This window comes from Pan troglodytes, chromosome 6 (assembly GCF_028858775.2).
Source record: "Pan troglodytes isolate AG18354 chromosome 6, NHGRI_mPanTro3-v2.0_pri, whole genome shotgun sequence".
In the NCBI taxonomy this organism is placed as follows: Eukaryota; Metazoa; Chordata; class Mammalia; order Primates; family Hominidae; genus Pan; species Pan troglodytes.
This window is the reverse complement of record NC_072404.2, coordinates 117,902,650-117,929,211: the sequence shown is the minus strand read 5'-3', so window position 1 is coordinate 117,929,211 and position 26,562 is coordinate 117,902,650. Positions and strand designations below refer to the sequence as shown.

The 26,562-nt window shown below is 40.9% G+C and overlaps 1 protein-coding gene and 1 pseudogene across 2 annotated transcripts in view; one reads left to right on the top strand and one right to left on the bottom strand.

Annotated features, from left to right (window-relative positions):
- Window positions 1–6,697: 6,697 nt before the first annotated feature.
- The window catches only part of LOC464963 (KN motif and ankyrin repeat domain-containing protein 1-like), a 146,624-nt pseudogene continuing 126,759 nt past the window's right edge, over window positions 6,698–26,562 (top strand).
- Window positions 18,433–26,562, bottom strand: part of LOC112209800 (sterile alpha motif domain-containing protein 11-like) — a 231,895-nt gene continuing 223,765 nt past the window's right edge. For both annotated transcript variants that reach the window (XM_063814973.1, XM_063814974.1), the window contains one exon: window positions 18,433–18,619. In XM_063814973.1, coding sequence (XP_063671043.1) covers window positions 18,599–18,619 — 21 coding nt within the window. In that variant the 3' untranslated portion in view covers window positions 18,433–18,598. The remainder of the gene's footprint in view (window positions 18,620–26,562) is intronic.

The following is a 26,562-nucleotide window of genomic DNA, read 5'->3' as shown; positions in this document are numbered from 1 at the left end:
TTCAAAACTTATTACAAAACTACAGTAAACAAAACAGTATGGTACTGCCAAAAAGACCAATGTATAGATCAGTGGAATAGATTACAGAGTCCAGAAATAAATCCTCACATATATGAAAAAGTGATTTTTTTTTTTTGGCAAAGGTACCAACACCATTCAATTGGTAAAATCCAGTATTTTCAATACATGCTGCTGGGAAAACTAGATATCAACTTGCAAAAGTATGAAGTTGGACCCTTACCTAACTTCATATTCAAAAACTAACTCAAAATCAATCCATAAACTAAATATAAGACCTAAAACTATAAAACTCTCAGAAGAAAATATAGGACAGAAACCTTATGATGCTGTGTCTGTCAATGATTTAATGGATGACACCAAAGACACAGGCAACAAAATAAAAAATAGACAAATCGGACTTTATGAGAGCTTTAAAATTTTTTGCATCCTAAAACACTATCAACAGAGTAAAAAGGCAACCCCAAGAAGGGGAGAAACTTCTTGCAAACTATATATCTGATAAGGGATTGATATCCACAATATAGGAGAGAACTTCTAAAACTCAATAATAGACCAACAGCTCAATTCAAAAATAGACAAAATATTTTAATGGACATTTCTCCAAAGAAGACAAAATATTTTAATGGACATTTCTCCAATAAGCATGTGAAAAGATGTCCAACATCACCAACATTAGGGAAATGCAAATCAAAACAATGAGATACCACCTTGCATCCATTAGATTACTACCCAAAAATAATAAAAACCCAAAACAAAACCAAACAAAAAACCAATCCAGAAGTGAACAAGTGTTGGTGAGGATGTGGAAATCAGAACTCTTGTGCACTGTTAAGGAATGTAAAATGGCATAGCTACTGTGGAAGAGGAAAGCAATTCTTCAAAAAAATTTAAAATATAATTACCATATGATTCGGCAATTCCAGTTTTGGGTATATACTCAAAATAATTAAAAGCAAGATCTCAAAGAGATATTTGCACACTCGTGTTCATAGAAACATTATTCACAATAGCTAAAACCTGAAAGTAACCCAATTATTCATTGACTGATGAGTGGATCAGAAAAATGTGGTGAATGCATACAATGGAATGTTATTTAGTCATAACAAGGAAAGAAATTCTGACATGCACTACAAAGTGAATAAAACTTGAGGACATGGCCAGGTGCGGTTACTCACACCTGTAATCCTAGCACTTTGGGAGGCTGAGGTAGGTGGATCACCTGAGGTCAGGAGTTTGAGACCAACATGGCCAACATGGTGAAATCCCATCTCTACTAAAAATACAAAAATTAGCTGGGAGTGGTGGTGTGCATCTGTAATCCCAGCTACTCAGGAGGCTGAGGCAGGAGAATTGCTTGAACCTGGGAAGAGGAGGTTGTAGTGACCTGAAATCGCTCGTGCCACTGCACTCCAGCCTGGGCAATAGAGCAAAACTCTGTCCAAAGAGATAAGTAAATAAATGAAAATAAATAAAATAAAAAAAAAACTTGAGGACATACTGCTCAGTGAAATAAGCCAGTCACAAAAAGAAGTAATGATATGATTAGACTTATCTGAGGTATAGTGAATAGCCTAAATCTTAGAGACAGAAAGTAGAATGGTAGATTCCTGGGCCTGAGGGAAGAAAGGAGTGGATAATTCTTGTGTAATAGGTACAGATGTCAGTTTTGTGAGATGAAAAGAGTTTTGGACATGGATGTTGGTGATGGTTGTGCAACAATATGAAAGCACTTAATACTCCTAAGTTGTGCACTTAAAATGGTTTAGATAATAATACATTTTATGTTATGTGTATTTTATCACAATAAAGAAAAAGTAGGGGAAAAAGCAAATAAGAAGAGGGCTTGATATACCACTGCTGGTTTAAAGATGTAAGGAGCCACATGAAAAGATATGACAGGTGGGCTTAAGGAGATGAAAGAAATCCTCAGCAGACAGGCAGCAATAAAACAAGGATCTCAGTCTTGTAGCCACAAGAAACTGAATTCTGCCAACCATCTAAATGAGAATAAGCCAGGAAGTAGATTTCCCCCCCCCCAGCCTCCAGATAGAGCCATCGTACCTTGTACTTTTATTACTACCTTTTGAGACCCTAAGCAGACAGCCATGCCATGCCATCCTAGACCTCCGACCTACAGAAACTAAGAGATAATAAATGAGTGTTGCAAGTCTCTAGGTTTGTGGTTGTTTGTTACATAGCAATAGAAAACTAATAGAAACTAAAATAAAACAAATGCCCTGGGTATCAATAGAAAACAAATGCACTGGCAGTTACTTTCTTTCAACACTCTAAAGATAACATTCCTTTTCCTTCTGGTTTCCATTGCATCTATTAAAGAGGTCTAATAATTATTCTTTGAAGGTGATTTATGCTTTTTTTCCCAGCTGCTTTCAACATTTTTCTCTCTGGCACAGATTTTTGGCAGTTTGGCTAGGGTGTGCCTATGTGGGTTTTCTTTGTATTTGTTCTTTTGTGCTCACAGGGATCCTTGAAATATGGCTTTATATTCTTTTCAGTTTTGAAATTTATTAGACAGATTTTTCAAATATTTCTTCAGTTCCTGGAAATACTGTATGCCCCACAATGAGTTCTGAAAGGAGGCCAACATTATTTCAACAAACGATCAACAATATAATTGTTAAGAGGGAATGGGAAGTAGTGATAAAACAACTTACAACATCAGGCATACATAGTCATGAAATAAGATGGAACTATCAAGCCAGGCTCAGTGGCTCACACCTGTATTCTCAGCACTTTGAGAGGCTGAGGCAGGAGGATCGCTTAAGCCCAGGAGTTCCAGACCAGTCTGGGCAACATGGCAAAACCTCATCTCTACAAAAAATACAAAAATTAGCTGGGCATGGTGGCACATGCCTGTAGTCCCAGCTACTCAGAGGCTGAGATGAAAGGATCTCTTGAGCCCGGGAGGTTGAGGCTGCAGTGAGCTGTGATCATGCCACTGCATCCAGCCTGGGCAACACAGCGAGACCCCATCTCAAAAAAACAAAGAAAAGAAAAATGGAATTATTAAATTGTGCTACAAGACATGGGAATATTAATGCAATTGCACTTGATTTGGGTTGTAAAAATGGGTAGCATTAATATAAATAATTCCTTATATCCTGGAGAGCAGGTTATCTTGGGTAATAAGAGATCCCTGTGAATTTTAAGCAAGCAACTTGAGTTTTAGCTTAAAATATTCATATTTTGGCTCTTTAGGTAATTGAGCTTTTGTCAAGAAGTATGAAACATTTGAGATCATTAGCCTAGTCTGGGGAAAAAAAATATATATATACACACACATATATATAATGCAAAGACAATGTAAATAAACATTTAACATGACAGAAAAAAATCACGTTATTTTAAAAATACATCACTGATTTCTGCGTACCCCCAGAGAAAAAATAGTAGGGTCTTTTACGAATCATACATTTTGTTCATCTATATTACTATAGTATACTGTTAATGTGATTATCTAAAAAAAATTATACTATTTGTCTAATAACCCACCTCATATCACCATAGCACTAACAATCTTCTCATAAATGTAAGCATAGTAGTGGGTACTGTTATTAACATGAGCTGACTAACACAATTTCACATTTCAAACGCAATTGTGGGTGCTGTGCTACTCCATATTATATTAGTAATTATTGTTCTCTAAAGGTTCTTAAAAGCAAATAAACAAATGCAAGGCAAAACATATGAAATGCAAGGCAAAACATACGAAATGCAAGGCAAATGCATTAAAAACTTTTGAGTGTTAATATATAGATTTTATTTTATCTTTTTAATTTCTTTTGCTTAACCAAATAGATTATGTAGTTTTGATTAACTGGCCATGAAATAGCTCTGCCTACATAGAATTTCCCATGAATAATTGGTTGTGGAGACTTTTGTGTGTGACCCAAATCCTCCCTCAAAACTGAAGTTTGCCCAGCTATTGGGAGTGTTGGCAAATCATGCCTCTCAGCTGATTCTCTCTAGAATTTATTCTCAGGAGATCTAATTAATAACTTGTCAAGCTGATGTCCATCCTTGGGGACAACTCGTATCTGAAGAATGGCCAGTGAAAGGTATTAAAACTCCATACTCCTGCCTCAATTTAGGGCAACTCTGAAGGGTCACCCCAGCTTCTCAGCTCCCCCTTGAGATTAGCTGAGGTATTTGTTGTGACTGCCTCACATCTCAACTCCCTTTATCCAATTCAGCTTTTTCGCCACAGTTGTTGGTTCCTAGGATTTTACCCAGTTAAATGTTCTCTACACAAATCTCTATCTCAAATCTGCTTTACAGGGAATGTGGCCTCAGACAGGTTTTCATTAGGTTCTGGACATAACTCTCATTAGTCATTGATATGATTCGGCTGTGTCTCCGCCCGAATCTCACCTTGATTGTAATTATCCCCACATGTCAAGGATGGAGTCAGGTGGAGATAATTGAATCACAGGGGCGGTTTCCCCCTACTGTTCTCGTGGTAGCGAATAAGTCTCACGAGATCTGATGGTTTTAAAATGGGAGTTTCCCTACACAAGCTTTCTTCTCTGCTACCATTTAAGATGTGCCTTTGCTTCTTTTTTGCCTTCTGCCGTGACTGTGAGGCTTCCCCAGCCATGTGGAATTGTGAGTTCATTAAACCTCTTTCCTTTATAAATTACCCGGTCTTGGGTATGACTTTATTAGCAGCATGAGAACAAACTAGTACAGTCTGTTCTATAAGCCCAAGTCGGATCACAGAGTCCCGCTTTCTGTTTTTTTTTTTTCTAGCCCATATTTCTACTAAAACTTGACTCATATAGACTTAAAATAATTAAGCATGGCTAATATTTATTTAATATTTTATACGTGTCAGGTACTGTATTTTGTAACTTATCTTTTAATAATCTTTCCAAATCTCTAAAAGGAGAATTCTGCTCTTTTATAGAGAAAATAAGGATGGCTCTGAAAATGTTAGTATTAGGGGAAGTAGGGTGAGGGACATAGGGGGCACTTTGTGTTATTTGTGCATTTTACTATCAGTCTAAAATCAGGTCAAAATAAAAATTAAAAAAAATGAGTAGTAGAAGCAGGTTGTTAAGATTTTCAGTGTGACTCTAGAATTTTTTTGTTTGTTGTTTGTTTTGGAGTGTAGTGGTAAGATCTCTGCTCACTGCAACCTCCACTTCCCAGGCTCAAGCAATTCTCCTGCCTCAGTCTCCCAAGTAGCTGGGATTATAGGTGCCCGCCACCACACCCAGCTAATTTTTGTATTTTTTTTTTTTTTTTTTTTTTTTAGTAGAGATGGGGTTTCAGCATGTTGGCCAGGCCAGTCTCCAACTCCTGACTTCAAGTCATCCGCCCGCCTCAGCCTCCCGAAGTGCTGGGATTATAGGCATGAGCCACCACTCCTGGCCCAAAGTTCATATTTTAACTACTAACCTAAATTATTTTAAAAACAAAAGTCTCCTTGGACTCAAACCAGGTCAGAGTGACATGATCATGTGCCTGTTTTGTGCAGGGTGAAGTGAGATTATTATCTAGGAAATAGCTGAAATGTCCTGAGGGTGACAAAGAGGAGCTGTGTTTTCAGCCAAATATCAGAACCAGGGCCACTGCCTGCCGCCGAACCCCAGCGGGCACCCCTACTTTGTGTTTATCTGTGGTGGCTACGCTTGCCCACCTGGGTGGGAACCCCGAGAATGACTCCAGACTTTTCCAGGGACTGCATGCCAGGGTATTTTTACAATTTATGTGTAGACTTTGTTCGGGTGGAAAAGTTATTTTATGAAGACGAAACAAGCAATTGGGGTACCTACCTTATGGCATTTTTTACATTGAGAGTGTTAAAAATACCCCTCCCCTAACCAAAACCCTGACAAATAGAGCCAGGGAAGGCCATGCAAAAAAGGATTCTTGGGCTTGTATGCCTGATAACAAAAACTTATCACAGAAGACTGCAAAAAACACAATCTTGCACAAAGCCCATTGCAACTTTGCACACAACAATGCTTCTGAAGGATATTTGCCCAACAACTGCCTGTCCAACCTGGGCCTGGCATCACCTTTGTTATTGATCTTTGTAGCCAAGGATAATCATTTCCAAATGATCATATAATCTTCCTCATTTTTTCTTTTGTCTTCCTTTACCTCCGTGAGTATGCATATAGTTTACTCTGGCTTGCCTATTTCTATTGCAAGTCTCTGTTTCCAAATGAATATCTTTTTCTTGTGGAGAGCCTCTCTCTGTTTGTTATTTAGGTTGATAAGAGAAATGTGAACATTTGAGAGCTCAGGTAAAAGGCCTTAGTCTACAGTGAAACTTTTTTGCACCCTTAGATGCTTACTTCCACTACAACTTGCAGGTGGGCCTTGAAAAGTTCTTGGAATAAGTTTGAGCTTTGATGTTCTCCGATTCATTTAGCATAGATTCTCAAAATGTGGTCCCTGGACCCACAGCATCAGCATCACCTGGAGATTGTTAGAAATGCAAATCATCGGGCCTCATTCCAGACCCTCAGCTGGAAACTCTAGGGGCATGGCCAGGCCCTCTGTAGCTGAACAAGCCATCCAGGTGGTTTTGATGCAGCTAAAGTTCTGGAACAACTAATGTAGCCCCATTTGGAAAACTTGGCTCTACAGGCCTCCCTAGCTGGTAAGCTGCTAGCATTTTTTGTTTGTTTGTTTGTTTGTTTTGATACAGGGTCTTGCTCTGTTGACCAGACCGTGACCTCCTGGGTTCAAGCGAGGACTCAGCCTCCTGAGTAGCCGGGACTACAGGTATGTGCCACCACCATGCCCAACTACTTTTTGTATTTTTTTTTTTTTTTGTAGGGATGGGGTTTTAGCCCAGGCTAGTCTCAAACTCCTGGACTCAAGCAATCTGCCCACTTTGGCCTCACAAAGTGCTGGGATTATAGGCATGAGCCACTGTGCCCAGCCCTGCCAGCTTTGTATAAGCTGAGGAGTTTTTAAAAATACCTAGACTCAGGGCAAACCCCAGACACTTAAGTCAGATTCTCTGGGAGATGAAGCCCAGGCACTGGTATTTTTAAAGTCTCTACAGATGGTTCTAATGTGCTGCTAAGTTAGAGAACCGCTGATCTAGACCAGGCCTTTTCAAACTTAATGTGCACGTGAATTACCTGGACCTTGTTAAAATGCAGATTCAGTCTGCATAGGCCTGGGGTGGAGCCTGAGCTTCTGCATTTTTAACAAGTCTCTAGAGGATGCTGCTGCATCTGGGCTGCTAACTACACTTGGAGATAGGAGGTTCTGGAGAGCAGAGGAAAGAGCATGAACCATAACCTGGGGGCTGGTAGTCCTGACTTCCGAGCCAAGGTTTGCCTTTATGTGGCTGGCAACTTGCTTGGACTCCTACCTCAATTCTTTGGGCCCAAGGTTTGTCCTGCCTCAGAAGGATGTCAAGAAAATTGAGTGAGTAATGCAGAATTGTTTCTTAAAGTGTGTGCAGATGCTCCATGAATTTAGAGAGTATGTGGATGCACATTACTAAATTTTAATAGTTGTGAACATGTTGTTATGAGTACTTAGAACAAGTAATAATGGCTTTTGATGTATAGTAGTAAGAAAGCTTCCTTTTAAAAGGCATGCATTTAAGTTTCAAAAGTGGGGCTATTTAAAAATATATGAAATAAATAATAGTAGAGGTAATTGACAGATCAAAATTAGGAAGGCAGGATGAGAATGACTCAAGTTTGGGAAATGCTGAGAAAGCAGATGCCCAAGGGCTATGAAAACTTAAAAAAATAGGTAGCACTTGATTTTGATTGGCTGAATGAGATGATGTGTTTGATCATTTATGGGGTTGGCATTTGGCAACATGCACTGGGTGGCTGGGATCACTGTTTATTAAAAAATATTTGAGTCTCTACTTTGCACTAGATACTCTTTTAGTCTCTTGGAAAAGGGATTGGGGGGCAGGCAGGATAAAAACAAATCATTTGTGCCCACAAGAAAATTGCAGGAAGATAAAAGTCATGAAATAAACTCTATGCTTCTAATTTAATATTTTTTAAAGATTATGAGAAAAAAGTTTTGCTCACTATCAGCTAGGAAAGCTGTCTTAGCACAACCATTCATTCTTGCACAAATCAAAATCAAGACGAGCCAGATTTAATTTAATATTTTTTCACAGATTATGAGAAAAAAGTTCTAATTTAATTTTTTTTATAGATTATGAGAAAAAAGTTTCGCTCTCTATCAGCTAGGAAAGCTGTCTTAGCACAACCATTCATTCTTGCACAAATCAAAATCAAGATGAGCCAGAAGGCTCCATTCTGACAGCTTCTAATGGAGAAGCTACATTTACTGGACATGGGGAAAGTTGCTGGGCTCTAAGGACTGTGCTCATTTCTTGAACTAGATAAATGGTCTTGGTGTAGCATAATACCAAAACGTCTTGTCGCAGCCCGTAAGGACAGAACTCAATCAGCCTGAAAAGGAAGTCAGTGACTCCGACTCAACACAGGAATGTTCTGTGATTCCTAAAGAAGGATGTAGGAGTGTGGCACAATTCAACCACAGTCTGTGGCCCTGTGCCTCTGCCTTGACATGAGTGGGATTTCCCAGCTGGTCATTTTCTTCTTATCTAAGACATTGGGAACAAATTACTTGACCTCCTCTGGGCTTCAGTACTCCCACTCATCAAATTAGAGGACTGGGCAGTCGCTAGGCTCTCTGTAGGCATCATATTTTAGTTTCTGTGATTTTAAATTTGAGAAGGGGTGTCTAAGGGAGAATACATAGGGGAGGGGGAAAGGCTTATTAAAAGTGTAGTTAGACACTGAATTTTTAAGAATTGCATTTTGTAATAATACCTTTACCTAATCAGGACTGACAATCTTACCTGATGACAGCACCTGGAGGAATGGCTGCATTCAAAAATAAAAATGAAATAAAACAAGACCTTATTTGAACTTAGCAATAATGCCGATTCCTCTTTTTGATTTGAGGAGGTTATAGCTGTTGTAAATGCTGGAATTGGGTCTGCCCAGGCAAAACGGTGTCAAGAGTCCATGTCTGATGAATTTTAACAATGTAGACAATAGAAAGGGTTGCTTAAACTGCCCCTCTTTTACCAAAACACATTTACAAATGAAAGAACAACACTTCCATTTTTTAAAAACATTTTTTGAGATGAAGTCTTGCTTTGTCACCCAGAGTGGAGTGCAGTGGTGCGATCTTGGCTCACTGCAAACTTTGCCTCCCGGGTTCAAGTGATTCTCCTGCCTCATCCTCCCGAGTAGCTGGGACTACAGGCACCCACCACCATTCCTAGCTAATTTTTGTATTTTTAGTAGAGACAGGGTTTCACCATGTTGGCCAGGCTGGTCTCGAACTCCTGACCCCAGGTGATCTGCCGATCTCGGCCTCTGAAAGTGCTGGGATTACAGGCGTGAGCCAACACGCGTGGCCAAAAAATTTCCATTTTTAATTGCAGGGTCTGGGGAATTAAAATGCATCCATAATTTCTTGCATCTCTCCGCTCGGGCTTGCATGAATGCAGAGGGATGGGGAGGACTTCTTGAGGCAAGCATCCCCCTCTTGTCGCCTGCCATCTGGAGAGAGAAGGCTGTGATTTATCTCACTTTAATCAGGAAGGACCCGATGGGTGGATGGAGAGGTCTGATGGCTTTGTTGCTCCATGTGGGAAAGAAACGGACAGAGTGAATTTGTGTATGATCCCTAAGGAGAAAGCGTCTTTGTGCTCTGTTTCTTTTTGACCTGGAGCCCCTGAAAGCAAGCTAGTTACAAGTTGAAATAGGCCGTTTCTAAAGTGTGATTTTGTTTGTGTATGAGCCTTGATTACAAAGGGGAAAAAAACCCGCTTAATTTACATACACCACATGTAGTGCAGGATCCCCTGGGCTGTCTTTTCAGGTATCAGGAAACTTTGATGAAAGTCGCTTGTCTCATCTAGGAGTCATTTCATATTGTTTAGCAGAGCCTGGTATTAACATTTCCTTCCAACTGTTTACTGGAATCTGTGTGTTCCCTTCAAGTGATGCATACTAGGTGCACAGGCTTCCTGCCACTGTCATCCTAATCTTTCCGTGCAGACAGGAGCAGAGGGGAGAGCGCTGAGCCAGGCCCCAGCTTGCTTTTCTTTCCCGACACAGCCCGGCTCCGCTGCACTTCTCAGCTCTTGCTGTAGGTGGTGCTGTTTGACCATTTTCTTCATGTGACCCTCCACTCGGTAATATAAATTCATTCGGAGGATGACCTGATATCAAAAATATTCCTTTTGATTAGTAGAATCAACTTGTTTCTTCACACGATACTCTTCCCACTGAGACACATGGAGACAATTCTGACTCCAGGTTTGCAACCTTGAGATTTCTCTCAGATGCAATAAAAAAAACAAAAAAGCATTTTGAGTGGCACAGTGATGCCTAGTGCATGATCATGTTTGTCTGCTCAAACATTAAAGGGAAACTGGTGGGTTTAAGGATGCCCAGCAGCACGACAGCTGCCAATGTAAATGAGCCGTATAGAGAGAGAGGGGGTGGGAGGGGACTACAAACTTCAGAATATGAGCTGATCGTTTATAAGTTAAAAAAAAAAAAAAAAAAAAAAAAAAAAAAGCAAGTCAAAAGGGAGCCCAGGATGGTGCAGGAAAAAGGAGAAAGGAAGATTTTCCTTGCAGCTAATCAGGAGAGTTCATAAGGGCTGATTACATGAGTGGAAGCCTTAAGTTCTTTTTTTTTAAAAATGTGAAAGTTTGCATGTATGTATGTATGTATGTATGTATAGCTTCGTATATTACCATTATTCCAATCAGCAAATGGATTTACTTCCTTTATCTCATGGGCTCCTTCCCACTCACTTCTGGCAGCCCTTTTTCCTTTTTCCTTCATCCCAGAACACCAAAGAACAGATGCGCTTCCTAACCCTGGCTCCAGGGGACTTTATACAATGTAAACAGTGCACCTCTAACGTGGTTCACCGCTTAGAGAACGTGTGTCCCATTTTAAAACTGTGACTCCTTTATATTTTGCAGTGCTTATTTTAATAAGAGACATTGGACTTGTGACTTATTTTTCATGGAGGAGTGAGCTTAATGGTTGAAAGTAATCGATAAACTTGTTTTTCCTCTGATGCCATCAGCCAAGATCCTATGGCAATAGTAAGAGGATGACACTGGGCTGGCACCCCCTCCATAACATATTTGGACCATGTTTTTCCCCCAGAATGCACATGCAATAGCTTTGGTTTGGTAAGAGAGAGATGGTGTACTTGGTTTCCTTCTGTCACACTTTTGGTGAAATGAATTAGACTTTTAAATCAGGAAATTCAGCGAGATGAGTTAGATTTTTACACAAGAGCAGTGGAGGACTTCCAGCTGGTTGGGGGAATGATACGGAAATATCTTGCTAAATCAGGGTCTGGTGGAATGCTGCTCCCCTGGCAGGCTCCTCTTCACAGGGAGCAATCTGTGGGTTGCTTATAGAACAGAGCGAGCAGGAGGCATAGTATGGTCTTGCTCATGGGAAGACCCGGTGTTCAGATGTTTGTCATTAGGAACTGGGTGTGGGCTTTTTCAAGTTAAACTGAAGCAGCAGTTCTATTAGGAAGAGCCTCCCAGATCAGCATCTTCTGTTTCTGGATACTTTCCCTTTGAAAAGCCAGATTTCAGCAAAAAGCTTTGCTAATGGTGAAATTGCACCACTGAAACCCTATGGGAGCAATGGGAAAGATGGAGAAAGAGGTGGTTATATCATGTACTTCAACAGTTTATTTAGAGGCTGTTGACATTAGAATAACAAGCCAAGACAAACAAAAATGCTCATTTTGGATGAAAATATTGTCTTTGCATGTTATTATAGATAGCTGAGTCCTAAGACTTATACAGAAACACATTTTCCTAATGAGTGGCTGATTTTTCTGGTTGTGCAAGTAATATCCAAATTATTGTACAAATTTTTGGCTCAGGAGCAAACATTGTATTGCATATTGAGCTAATCACTTGCCCTTTCTAAGGTAAGCCCTTACCTCTGCTTTCCCTTCATCTTGTCATTTCTGTTTGTTGGGTACAGGTTTCCTGTTGGTTCTTTCTGTAGGCTCTGATGTAACATGAATGAAGTTCTTAACATCCTTTCAGACATAAACACAACTTAGCTCATTGTTTCTGAGTTCATATAGAGGTTTTCTTGCCCCTGAGACTTTCGTGTCAGACAGCTGGATGTTGCTGTGTTCAAGGCTCTATATGTTGATTTTGTATCCTACAACTTTACTGATTTCACCTATCAGTTCAGTTCTAACAGTTTTCAAATTTTATTTATTTGTTTTTGTTTTTTAAATATTGTATGTTTCATTTTAGAGTCAGGAGGGTAGATGTACAGGTTTCTTAAACAGGTATATTGCATGGTGCTGAGGTTTGGGCTTCTAATGATCCCACCACCCAAGCAGTGAGCATAGTAATCGATAGGTAGTTTTTCAACCCTTGCTCCCACCATCCTTCCCTCCCACCTTTGGAGTCCCCCAGTGTCTATTGTTCCCTTCTTTGTGTTGAGTTCTAACCTTTTTTTAGTGAAGTTTGTAGGGTTTTCTATATATAACAAGATCATGCCGTCAGTAGAGACAGTTTCACTTCTTCCTTTCCTATTAGGATGCCTTTTATTTCTTTCTTTTGCCTAATTACCCTGAGAAGTGGTGTCTGTGGGCATCCTTGTCTTGTTCCTGATGGTAGAGGAAAAGTTTCAACTTTTCACCATTGATTATGGTGTTAGCTATGGGTTTGTCATATATGGCCTTTATTTTGTTGGGATACAGTCCCTCAATACGTGATCTGTTGGGTGTTTTTTTTTCACCATGAAAGGGTTTCGAATTTTGTCAAAAGCTTTTTCTATATCTATTGTGATGGCCATATAGTTTCTATCCTTTATTTTTCTAATATGGTATATTATATGTATTGATTTGCTTATGTTGAACCATGACATGATCATGGTGAATGATTCTTTCAATGTGCTATTGAATTTGGTTTGCTAGGATTTTGTTGAGGATTTTTGCATCTATGTAGATCAAGGATATTGGCCTGTCATTTTCCTTTCTTGTAGTGTTCTTGCCTGGCTTTGGAGTCAGGGTAATGCTGGCCCTGTAAGATGAGTTTGGAAGTATTCCCTCCACTTCAGCTTTTTGGAAGAGTTTGAGGACGACTGGTATTAGTTCTTCTTAAAATATGTGGTAGAATTAATCTGGGAAGCCATCTGGTTTTGGGTTTTTCATTGATAGGAGACATTTTCTTACTGATTCAACCTCCTTGCTTGCTATTAGTCTGTTCAGATTTTTAAATTTCTTCATGAGTCAATCTTGGTAGGTTTTATGTGTCTGGGAATTTATCCATTTCTTCTAGATGATCCAATTAGTTAGTGTGTAATTATACCTAGCAGTTTCTTAGGATCCTTTGTATTTCTGTGATATTGGCTATGATGTTTCATCTTTCATTTCTGATTTTATGCTCTATTGAAAACATGAGGCATAGCAGGTAGGGGGCACTGGTCAGGACTTGGGGTATAAACTGGCAGATGTTAAGGTGGGTGATTCTGGTTAACTCAGAAACTCCGAAGTCCCGTGTGGAAGAATTAACTGCCTGTACTCACCTAGTAATGTGTATCCTTGGTCAAAAAAGATCCAGCTGAGAATGTTGGATGAAGGGACCAAATCAATATTCATCATTATATTGAAAACAAGTCAGATTGGCTGTGGTCTTTTGACAGCAGGTCAGTGGCTAAGTCTATTTGAACAAAGTTAGGGCAGGTTCAAGGGAGAATCCTGAGATCGGTATTCTTTGTTCCATACAAACTTGCCTTTCAGTTTCTTCTCCCCATGCCTCCAGGATGTCCCTGCAGAGCCCGTAGGGCCCCCTCCTTCAGTACCTGGCCTTATGAAGGGGAGAAAATGAGTTTTCCAATGTTAGCATATATTTAGCCTTCCAAAATTTTCTATTTCTATTTTAGGGGAGCTCTAGGAAAACAGCAGATTACTCTAAATCCCCAGGTAAAAATCTGAAATGGTGGAATTTCATATGACCAGGAGACATATTTTGGGGCAAGTGGGCTTTTCACAATCACTTGGACATGAAGGCATCTGCTTCTTCTATGCCTAAAATATTCCTTCAATTTAGTAGTTTAATTCCTCTTCCTCTTTTTCAAATTTCAAGACAATACCTGTAGTGACTGAACAATTTGGATCCAAGTTTCACTATTTAACTGCCAGTGTGACCTTGGGCGAGTCACTTAATCTTTTCAAGGCTCAATTTCATCATGTAAAGTAGAAGTACAAACAATCCCTGACTTAGAATATTTTGACTTATGATTTTTCAACTTTAAGATAGTTTGAAAGCAATACACATTCAGCAGAAGCTGTACTTTGAGTACTCATACAACCATTCTGTTTTCCACTTTCAGTACAGTATTCATTATATTACATGAGATATTCGAAGCCCACTTTATTATAAAATGGGCTTTCTGTTAGATGATTTTGCCTAACTGTAGGTTAATGTGAGTGTTTAAGGTAGGCCGAGCTAAGCTATGATGTTTAGTAGGTTAAGTGTATTAAATGCATTTTCAGCTTACAATATTTTCCTAAGTTTATTGGAATATAACCCCATTGTAAATTGAGGGGTATTTGTAATAATGATATCTCTTCAAGGAGACTTTGTGAGCCTCTCATAGGAAAATGCATACACAGATGCATATAAATATATAATCTTTCTTTTCCATACATATGATATTCTTTAAGGATATTCAAAAATCTGGAAACAGTTGCCTCCAGGGAGATAAATGGTAGTGGGTTGGGAAACTTTTAACTGTATACGCTTTTGTACCTTTTGCATTTTGAATCAGATGAATGTATAATCTACATAAAATATTAAGATTAAAACATCACCGAATAACTTATCAGGAGTTTGGTGAACATAAGGGAAGGCCACCTATGGTGGCTGTATTTTATTCAGTGTTGGTCACTGTTGGGCACTTCATAGAGCTTATTTCATTTCATCCTCACAAGCGCCGTAGGAGGAAGGGGCCCCAGAGGGATTCATGGTTAGAATAGCAGAGTAGGAGCATTTGGCAGCTATATTCTGTGTAGGTGACAACTTAAAAGATATTTTTGTTATAAAATGTTTCAAACATACAAAAAATATAGAGAAGCAGTTTTCTATAGTTATTAAATATTCTTAATGGGTAGTCACAGAAATTATCATCCAAAGTGGGATATTCTAGAGAGAAAAAGGAGGTTCTATTTATAATTATGGTGGGATAACAAACTTAAGATGAACAGCTCTGGACAAACTGGGTTGTATGGTCCCTGGAAAACAAGGATTACTGTAAATGTGAGTCCCGCCTTGTGCTTCTCTCTGTCCCACCAAGAAAATATGATCTTGATACAGATGTTCATTGTGTCAAGGCAACCATGGAAACCATGATCTAGATACACTGTTCAAGTTTTATGCTGATCCTACCTATATATGTCTCAGGAACTTTCCAGAGTTTCCTTTGAGTGCTTCTAAATTTTGCATAAATGGTATGTTGTCCCTTGTCTCTTTTTAAAACCAGTAAGCCATTTTCCCTTCTTTTCCTGGAAAATTAAAGGAACAAAGACCAGGAAATAACAATGTATTAGCTAAGGTTCTGTTGATTGAAAGCAACAGAACCTAATTCTGGCTAGCTTAAACCATGCTAGGATTTAATGAAGAATACTGCAGAATCTTAGCTATCTTATGACTGGGAAAGAGGAGGTTCAGGCAGTTCCTGGGATGTCAGCAACAGGTAGCTGTCAATTAACTGCCCCCACACCACCCACTGCTGCCGTGATCAATATAGCACACCACGATGGCTCCCAGCCTCTGTACGTCTGGGTTCCGGTGTTCAAATTCTAGAGACAGCAAGAGAAATCCCATTGAGTCAGGGATCCTTCCCTGGGTCACACTCCCTGCATATGGTCAGAAATGCAGGATTATGTACTAAAGACACAGCTAAAGAGGACCCACTTCACTGTTTTGGGACCATTTGCAGGGGAGGCAAAATTGTGAGCTACTCACTTAAAGAGGTGATAACCATAAGTTTGCAGGAAAAAAAAAAATTGGAGAAGAGAAGGATAACACTATCCTACGGTTTCTTCTGAAAATGGACGAAGGGAACAGCATTTCCATTTGGAAATTCTCTCCTGGCATTTCAATATTTATGGATTCTGAATTCTGAGAAAAATCAGTTGAGAAATTAGGAAAATGGGAAGGAACATTCTAATTTTCCTGTGAAAATTACAGCTTAATAGTCAGTATAGAGAACTTACTGGCTTGAAGAAATGCACTGACTTCAAGTCAAGCAAGATGAGGAAGCACTGACATGTGGAGATGAAAGTTAAGGTGAACAGGACAGGAGCAGTAAAGGAGCCTCAGTCAGACTTTCTTGTATCTGTTGCTGTGTTACAAGTGTGTATTCATGGCCTTGTCCACTGCTAACAGTGAACCATTTCTGCAAATAAATATTAATGTGTTCATAGGCATAGTATATGTTTTACAAATCCTATGAGAGGTTTTCTAAGAAATGCCAAGTTTTAGAAACAAAATATGCCCTTAAATCGGCAATTTTGACAGTTGCTTCTTTCTAGTGCTATTCATCTTGCCAGGAGATCAGAATGTTATGTTATTTAAATGGTATTGGAGGGGATGATTGATGCCTTGTTTAACAATGTCATGTAAACAATGATTAAAGCATTAAGTATTTGTGGTGTTACCTTTCAATCTTTAAAGGACTTTTCTTTAGCATTTATTTTGTGATAATATTCATTTCTTTTTAATGTTTTCTCTATTAATGCTATTGGATTTTATAATCTTGTTACAATATGTTGGCTCATAATAATAATAAATCATCATTTGTTATCATATCTTTTTAAAACAGAAGACTACTAAAACTTTTCATATAATCCTGTTACAGAAAAAAACGACTATTTGCTTGTTATTATAGTCACTTATTATTTTTCAAAAACTTGTAAGTGAAGTGTTATGAAAATCATATGAATTTGGGAATTCCCAAGCATTCTCAGAAATTCTATTTCCTTGTTCCCAAATCCCAATGATTAATATCTGCCAGGAGTCGGAAAACAGTGAAAGGAAGTAACATCCTATGTTGGGTACCTGGTAGGGTTAGTGAAGAAACGTTATTGCTGAGCTCTGTGTTACGCTCACGAATGATGCCATTGAGGAAGTCACGCTTGTTGAAAGGAACGCAGATACACAAAGAGTTTTGCTGCTGTCTGTTGGATAAGAACCCCCTGGTCGATTTCAGCTCCTACTGCAAGTTACAAAAATCAATCCACTGATAAATGAAAAGTGACCAGTGTGCTGGGAAATAACTTATTTTTTGGCTTCAGAGGAAATTTTAGAAACAGTGCCAAGTGAAACGTAACAACAAACTACGAAGACATTCATGAATTTCCCTCTGAAGCTGACAGCCATATTTTAGCAGATGGAACTCCTACTATTAGCCCAACTCTTGGGTTGAAACAGTGTGTCCAGGAAACCCTATGTTAAAATGCAATGTGTTGGGGATATTGTTCCTCTATTTGCTTGAGTTAATTTTCAAATTAGTGTACTCTTGCTTAGCTGTGCTCTGAGGGAATGAACAAAAGATTGGTAAACTCTGATGGAGAACACTGGTCAGGCAGGGCACATAGAATCCCTGGGGATGGTGGTTCCTGACAAATGGGGGAGGAGGACCTGAGCCAGGCTTGGGCTGGGCTGGAGGAACATGAAGATGGGATCTACTCACAACCCCCAAAACTGAGGGGTCCTGGTAACACATTATTTCACCCTCAGCCATGCAAATTCATTATTTTTATGGATAAAATAGCTTTAAAAAACTAATTTACATTGAAATGTTAAAATATTTATATAGAGATTAGAAATATTTATATAGAGATTATTGGGAATCCCCTCCTAAAGCCCAAACATAAAAACTACCAAAAAAAAAAAAAAAAAATTCCGTGTAGGCTAAGATTGCAAATGACTGATGGAATGTAATTTAAATTAAACATGGAAAATATATTTCCTCTTTAATAAAGATCTAAATTCTATTCTTTTTAGGAGCCTTCAGAAATGAAATTCAACTATTAAAAAAAGTATAGAGAAGCCTTTAGAAAAGAAACTTTTGCTGTATTATATATTAAAGAACTTTGATGAGAATAGTTCTAAAGTGTTTAATAATCGATTCCACTGATGTTTCTAGGTATTGTGGGGAACACCTAGAAATTAAATCTTCATCTTTGGCAGCTCAGAGGCCTATTATTTTTAGGTAAAACAATTAAAATCTGCTTTTAATAAATCACAAATTTTGCAAGTTAGCCATTAATAGTAAGTGCTTTTCAAAGTTTGGCCCAATACATGAAAAAGCCAGAAAAACATACCTGCATTAGTTTTGCCCATCACCTTCTTATGCTGGCCTCAGGAGATTTATTAACAGCATTCAATATTTTAGGTAGGCTGGATGTGGTGGCTCATGCATGTAATCCCAGCACTTTGGGAGGCTGAGGTGGGAGGATGGCTTGAGACCAGGAGTTCAAGACCAGCCTGGTCAACCTAGTGAGCCCCTTGGTCTCTCTGAAAAGAAAAATAATTTAGGTATCCTGTGGCTACCTCCAAAAACAAACTCCAGAGGAACTGAATTTTTTTTTATTTCATGTGTTGGGATAATGGCTTCTTTTGCAGTTACTTACGAAGAATTTAAGGGTCAGTAAAAATATTTTTTCATCCTTAATAACATGAATTCTCTAATTTGTGTGTGATATAATGCTAGATATTGTGCCAAAAGTGTTACATAGACATAATCCATGCCCATTTTCAAAGATAATACTAATATAGAGAATAAGAATCATTATTCTTATTTTATTCTATTATTTTAGTAATAGTAATAATCAAAACAATTACATCAAACACTTATTAAACCCTTATTATGTGATAGGTACTGTGTAAGCAATTTCCACATATTAGCTCCTTAAATGTGATCACTAACCCCATGAGGTAGGTAGCATTATGTCCATTTTATAGATGCAGAAACTGAGCTTTGAAGAGGGAAAGCAACTTGCCCAAGGCCATGCTGGCAGTCATTGATAAGGGTGGGGAGCGAGAAGTTGAAGTCTGAGATGTAAGTTCTCAGACACGAGTACACAAACACATACAAGATACTCGTATGACATGTGGGGTTGCTTGAAATATGTAATTGACTTTCCCCAGCACAAGAAAGTGTTTGGACAGATTTCAAAGGGATCTAACACTTCCTCAGAGGACTGCCCTACGACATTTTTCCGTGTGCTTTTCTGCCTCTTGTCCTATACTTTTGGCATTTCTTCTGCTCTTAGAGGCAATGAGTCAACAGCATATTTTTAGCACCTCCTGTGTGCATAGAAGTGGCCCCTGACTCAATGGGAGTGTATAACTACCATGGGCCAAATCAGTGTGCTTTCCTGTCAGCCAGGGGATTATAGAAGAACACGCTCCCCTGATTCCAACAGAACTTGCTGCCACTCTGATGTCTTCATTGTAAGGCCTCTAAATGAATGTTCAAGAAATTCATGTTAAAGGCACGTGTCATATGTGTAACTTGTAAACATTTGTGTACTTGTCTCTGTGTCCTTACACCTCAGGCTTCAACTCTTGTTTTTACCTTTATCAATGACTACCTGTGTGCTGTGTGGCTTTGGACCAATTGCTCACCCCCTCTAAAGCTCAGTTTCTGCATCTGTAAAATGGATATAATGCCATATATACATAGATATAGATATACATACACAAATATATATACACACATATATATGTGTGTATATACATATATATAATATACAAACTGAAATATATAGTTATATAAATATTTCAGTTTAAGTTTCAAAAATCACTGGAGGGTATTTTTATAATACCCTTCAGCAATTTTACCTGCTGCCTTTGCACATTCTGGTGAATTTCTAAATGGAAGTCTGATAGAGATTAATCTTTTAATGCATCATAAATAAAAAAGAAAATCACAGAATGATGTAGCTGGAGAGGACCCTTGGGATCTAGTGTTTCATGAAAGATTAATGTCCTTGATCTGTTTGTAAGTGTTTTGGAAAAATCTTCCATGGTCAAATAAAACTTGGCAATGTTGGATTAAAGTTAAATAGGTTTTTTTTTTTCCTGCAGAACTTCATAGTCTTTAATATGCTAATATGTTTTGTGAATCTACAAGGAATGAAGTGTTTCAATACTTATTTTACCCAGATTCTCATTTTGGGACAGGCTGGTCAAGCTGAGTCAGCTAGTATATTCTCTAGATGGAGATGATGGCTGATGCCTTTTTGAGAGCAAGAGAGTCCCCAGGGGAAGCAAGGGTATATCAGTTGCTCCATTTCATGCCAAGGATCCTCAGTCTTTAGAGGCTCAGAGAAGGCTGAAAGGCTACTCTAGGCTATCAGGGCTACCATTCATTGTGACCCATGCTACAGAGAAGCTTTGAGCTCAGTGCAAAGGAGTGACCAGACTTTGAGAATCAGGAAAATTTATTTATTCCTGACCTAGTCCACTGAGGACATACAAGGAATGGGGCAGGGGAGTGTCACCAGCTATGGTTACAAGCTAGTCTGATTCTCTTTCATTAAGAAAACTGGTCCCTGTGAGTTTAGATTGGGAAGCACCAGGTTAAAAAATGTTTAGGCCAGGAGTGGTGGCCACTGTACTCCAGCCTGGGTGACAGAGTGAGAATCTGTCTTAAAAAAAAAAAAAAAGTTAAGTGATGTCTTCTGTTGAGTACCTCTCAGAACTTTTAATATGAAAATGTGCATTGTGAAGAATGGGAGTAGAGTGTACAGGAGTTTTAAAAGCTACTTGGTCATGAAACTCTTGCTTTGTGCAGGATTCGAGGGGCACTAACATTCTGAGGAAAATATTTTGGGAAACATTGATCTAATCCAAACTTCTCATTTTACCAGCAAACAACTGTGGGGCCCTCTAAGTTTCCTTTCTCCATCATTGTGACAAATTCATTGGAATTAATTCAATCAAACCTGGGGTCAGCTTTGAAGAGATTTATTTAGCAGGTAAATCTGTTTTGTACATTTTGAGGGAGTTCTGAGTTTCCATAGTCAAAAACCACAGATCAATTTAACCAACCTTTATGGAATATCACCTATGGCCCAAAGACCCTTTAGCTACAGTGATGGTCTACAAAAATATAAACTGTAATTCTTGCAATACAGGAGATTAGTAATAATGGTAAATAGAATGATGATGACACCATGAATAGCTAACATTTATTGAATGCCTTTCTATTAGTCAGGCACTTTACTAAGTATTTTAATCCTCCCAACAATTTATGAGGTAGGGATTATAATAATTCCCATCTTATAGTGAGGACACTGAGGTTAGGAAATTATCCTAGCCTAAATGTTAAGTATAAGCATGAATAGAAAGGTGTTATCAGCCTATAAGACATTCCTTTATGAGTGATACAAAGTCCTATATAAATTCAGAGCAAAGAAAAGTGGTTTTAGAAATCCTTGATCAGTGAGTGTGAAGCATGTGGTGGCCCGGTTACTGTTTGGTTGCCCATCTGTCCTCCCTCTGGGGATCAGCACCCCCTTACTTTGGAAGAATTGTTTTCCTTTTCACTGTAAGGTTCTTTTTGGCTATGCGATGGGGCACATTGCCTCAAACTAGCCCTGTTCCAGTCTTTGAGAACCTTGAAATTGGAACCAAGGGAAGAGGATTGCCTCTTGAATGGTAATTCTCTAAAATCTAGTCTGAGGTGCTGGTGCCTAATCCCTGGGTCTGTGGAAGGAGCTGGGCTGTGAGAGGGGAGAATGATGTTGATGTCAAGAGAGAGGCAGGTGCTAGGAGCAGAGAGATGGAGGCCTGGAGGGTTTCTGGGCTTCTCTGAGGCTTAGGGTTTGGATCATTGTCTTCGTTACTGGAACAAAGGATTTACCATACCTGCTCTTCTGGGAATGAAACTGTCCTGCTTTGCAAAATAAAGTGTCATTAGAAAGAGATCTTAAAAACCCCACACCATAGACAGGTGCACAGATCCGTAGAAGTGTTAAAGTTCTGTCTGTTGGATGCTAAGCCAAGACTCTTAAGTATGTTCTAAAGAGAAACTGGTGTGTGTAGGCTGTGCAGTCCCAGGGAGATAAAAAGTTAGGAACTTCATGGGTTGGGCTTGGTGGCTCCCACCTGTAATCCCAGCACTGTGGGAGGCTAAAGTGGGCAGATTGATTGAGCTGAGGAGTTCGAGACCAGCCTAGGCAACATGGTGAAACCCCATGTCTACAAAAACTACAAAAATTAGCTGGGTGTGGTGGCATGTACCTGTAGGCGGGAGGATCGCTTGAGCCCAAGAGGGAGAGGGTGCAGTGAGCCATGATTGTGCCACTGCACTCCACCTGGGTGACAGGAACTTTATGGGGAATGGGATCTTGGAGACTGAGTAGAGACTAGAGGGGAAAAAAAAAAAAAAACTACCTCCCCAACTGGCCACACTATTCTTTTTAAAAAATGTTAATTGACAAATTAAAATTGTATGTATTTACGGAGGTATAATGTGATGCTATGATATATGTATACATTGTGGAATAATTAAATCCAGAGAATTAATAGATTCATCACCTCAAAACCTATCTTTTTTGTGGTGAGAACATTTGAAATTTATTGTCTTAGCAATTTTGAAATACACAATACTTCATTGTTAACTACAGTCACCATGCTGTGCTGTAGATCTCAACAAAATGTATTCTTCCTGTCTCAACTAAAACATTGTACTCTTTGACAACATTTCCCCATTCCTCTCACCCCCTCCAAAAACACCCATTCTTTATGTTGAAGAGAATGGCTAAAAAGTCCCAGCAGGTTTCAACTGACGGCTTCAGTGGTTGTCCCATCACACTTCAATGTTATTAATAGAAAGGGGAGGGGCAATACGTAATTCGGACAGGCGGAAAGTACCATTGTAACCACTTTCCTGACTTCACAGAAAAAGTCCTCTTGTTTTCATCTGTAAAATGGGAACTGCGTGAATACCATTCTTCTTTTCTTCAGCCTCCAAAGAAAAAACAGATGCAAAGCCTTTTATCAATTGCAAAACAGTATACAATGTGTGTTATTACTCACAGTTGTCTTACTGTGACCAAACACTTTATAAGCCTGCGGCAAGTCAGCCTTATTCTCAGGAAGTGGACAATATTTGGGGAAGGAGAAGCAGCAGGATCTTTCAGGATAGTAGACTTGGTGGGTCCAAAAATTCCTTGAGCGAAATGGGAGACAAAACTTTCTTCCTGCTTTGGGGTTTATCCTGTTAGTCTTTTCTCTCTTCACTCCTATTTTCTATGGAGAATTTCCTGGTTTTGGAGTTTGGGTGCGTTTTATGGAGAGGAGGCAGAACATCTTTAGCTCCAGCAGAATGAAAGGATACATGCAAAGGAACCTAGCACAGTATGTGGTACCCAGTTCCCCTTTAACTTGGCTTTATTCATTCACTCCTGGTAGGGCATTAATAAGGGATTTAGCCCCCTCCTATTGAAAACGATTAATTCAGGGAAGAGTTCAGGCAGTGTGGACAGATACAGTGTAGGCCAAGCCTGTTTCTAAGGCAGGAGCTGGGTAGAGAGGGTGAGAAGGGCGAGAAGAATAGGGAAATATGTGTCGTCTGTGTTGCTGCTGTTGCAACCACCACAACAAACAAGTGAAAAAAAAAAAGAATTGTCCATACCGGAAAGTGTGCTGTTTTGGAGGAGGCTGGGGAAAGTGTGGATGGCTCGAGTGGGTCCTGTTGGATTGAAGTCTGACAGTGGTGATTCCCTTCAACAAATGGTCGGGGTGGGAGGGTACACACACACACACACACACACACACACACACACACACACACACCCCACACGCAGCGCCCAGCCTCCGATTTCAGCGCTGGCAGGAGATAACCATTCTTAGCTCGCCTTTCCAGGGTTATTTTTGGCTGAGGCTGTTCGCTGATGGCAAAAGGTTTCAGCCCCCTCCCAAATCCCTCCCCGTGCTTGTTCTAAAGAGAAACTGGTGCGTGTAGGCTGCGCACTCCCAGGGAGACAGGGAGACGGGCCTGGCGCCGGAGAGGAACCCGGACTCTGCCCAAAGTCTCGCCGCCCGCTGGCTGTTTTCTGGCGGAGGGTGTGCCCCGGAGGGCGGCGATCGCGCGTGAAGGCTGGGGCCAGGCGCGGGTGCAGGCGTCACTGGGGTCGGGCTAGCAGGCCCTGGAATCAGGCTTTTGGGACACCCCGAAAGTGAGTCCAACTTGGGGAGAAACTGAGGGCACCTCGGGCGGTCTGGCAGCGGAGAAGGTGGGCGGGAGAAAACTTTACAGGAAGGCAGAAGCAATCTCCGCCGAGGGAGTCAGCGAGCGGCCGCGCGGAGAGGAGGGGCGGGCGGTCCCCAGGCGGGCGGGCGCAGGGCGCAGGGCGCCGACCTGCCGGAGAGGGGGCCCGGGCGTGAGGCGGAGTCCCGGCGCGCGGCCAGGCTGGCGGAGGCCCCCGGCAGGCTGCAGATTCCCTCCGGCCCCGGGAGCCGCAGCAGGACCGGCCAGGAGGCGCCACGGAGGGGAGCCCCATCCCGGTGCTGACAGTGCCCACCGCGCCCTACGAGGACCGGCGGCCGGCCGGCGGCGGGGGTCTGCGGCGACCTACCGGCCTCTTCGAGGGCCAGCGCAACTACCTGCCCAACTTCATCCAGAGCGTGCTGTCGTCCATCGACCTGCGCGACCGTCGGGACTGCACCACGGTGGTGGGCAGCGACGGCAGGTACTTTAGCAGGACGGCCGTCGAGATCGTGGTGCAGATGGCCGCGGCCAACGGGGCGAGTGTCCGGATGCCCCTCGCTTCCCGCCGCGCCGCCGCCATGCCCTCTCCTAGCCCTTGTCCCCCTGCTGCCTCCGGGCCCAGCTGGGAGGCCCCTGCCCGGCCCCGGCTTTGCTTCCTCACTCCCGCGTCCTCACCCTCCAGCGCCCCACTCCCGCCGCGCTCGCAGCCTCCCCGGCGCACCCCGGACACTGGGTTCTATTAGTACCCACCGCCCCCAAAAGCCTTGAGGGGTGTTCGTCGTTCCTGGAGCCACTCCGGGCGCCCTGGACTCTTCTCCGACTCTGCACACATCCCGCACCTGCTCATTTTTCTTTCGGACATTCTCTTACCCGGCCCTGTAGATTCCAAGGCAGCTCCCAGTTTTCCATATTGTTCCCAACGCGTTCACTGCCCACAGTCCCCACACAAACTTCTTTCCCAGGCTCACAACATAGTCCCTCTGCCCCGTGCCCTTTTTGCAATAATCTGCCAGTCCCCTAAGTCTTAGCTCTGCCTATTTAACAGTAGTGGTGTCTCAGAACACACACACACACGATCCCTGACATATTTGGCAAGAGTAGGCCCTGAAGGTTTTTAATATTTTGGTTTTTAACCCAGTGGAATTACTGAATGATTTATTTAATTAGGGTAGGGATGGAGTGGATCCATTTGTTTGATGCTAAACAGCCTGAGCTCGCAGTTCCCAGGGGGCATATCTCTAAATGGTCTGAAATGAGATTTGCAGTGGTTTTCTTAATGCAATTCCCAACTTCTCTCCAAAGGCCTTTTGACATTTGGCAACATTTCATGCCTCTTCCCCTTTCGCTTTTCATCCTTGTTTTCTCTCCCTTCTCCCACGACCTCGGTAGTCTTCTGCAATCCAGATTCTCAGACTTCGGGTTTTTCTCCCTCTGCCCCTTTCCTCTCTGTCCTATAACTAGAAGCACCTTTTGGCATAGACCCGTATCCCAGTTTCCTCTTTCCCAGGTCCAGCAGCATCTCAAGGACATCTACAAGAGGGATACCTAACTTCAGGGGTCTCTGAATGATATGTGGGAAACATCGTCTAAAAAAGTAATTTTATCCTTATTCATGCAACCAGACCCACACTCATAGAACTTTTCTTTAAGGGGAGTGTCTTGCAGATGTATAAATGAGTGTTAACATAAAAACATTTTTAAAGGATCTCCATGCTTCATATTTATCTACTATAATTCCTCCTTCTCGGTGTTGCAGGGATGGGGAAAGAGGATTTTTTAAAAAACACAATAAAAAGCAATTGGGAGAAACAGGGCCAGTGGTGTTGGGGTGGGTAGTGGAATTGTGATTTTTGACTCCAGTAGACAATGATGCTGGATATATGGGGTTTGATTTCTCTCTGGCTCCTCACTTGAGATTGATGAAGTTTGGCTAGAATCAGGGAGTTGAAGAGAGGTTGACAAATGGTCTTTCACTCTTCTCTGACAGGCTGTTCCTGTGGAGTGATGGAGAATAATGAGCCTTGGGAGAGCTATGGGAGCTCTCATACTCCTTCCCGAGCCAATTTTTTAGGGAGTGAGAGAAACATGGCCTGTCCAATACTTGTTGTGGGTCAGGATATTTTTGAAGCTACGGTTGTTGATTTGCATGGGAAAATTATTATGTCTTATTATTTCTTGTCCCACTTTACCATAAGGGCTCCTCAGCTTCTTACTTCAATGAGTCTTCCATGACAAA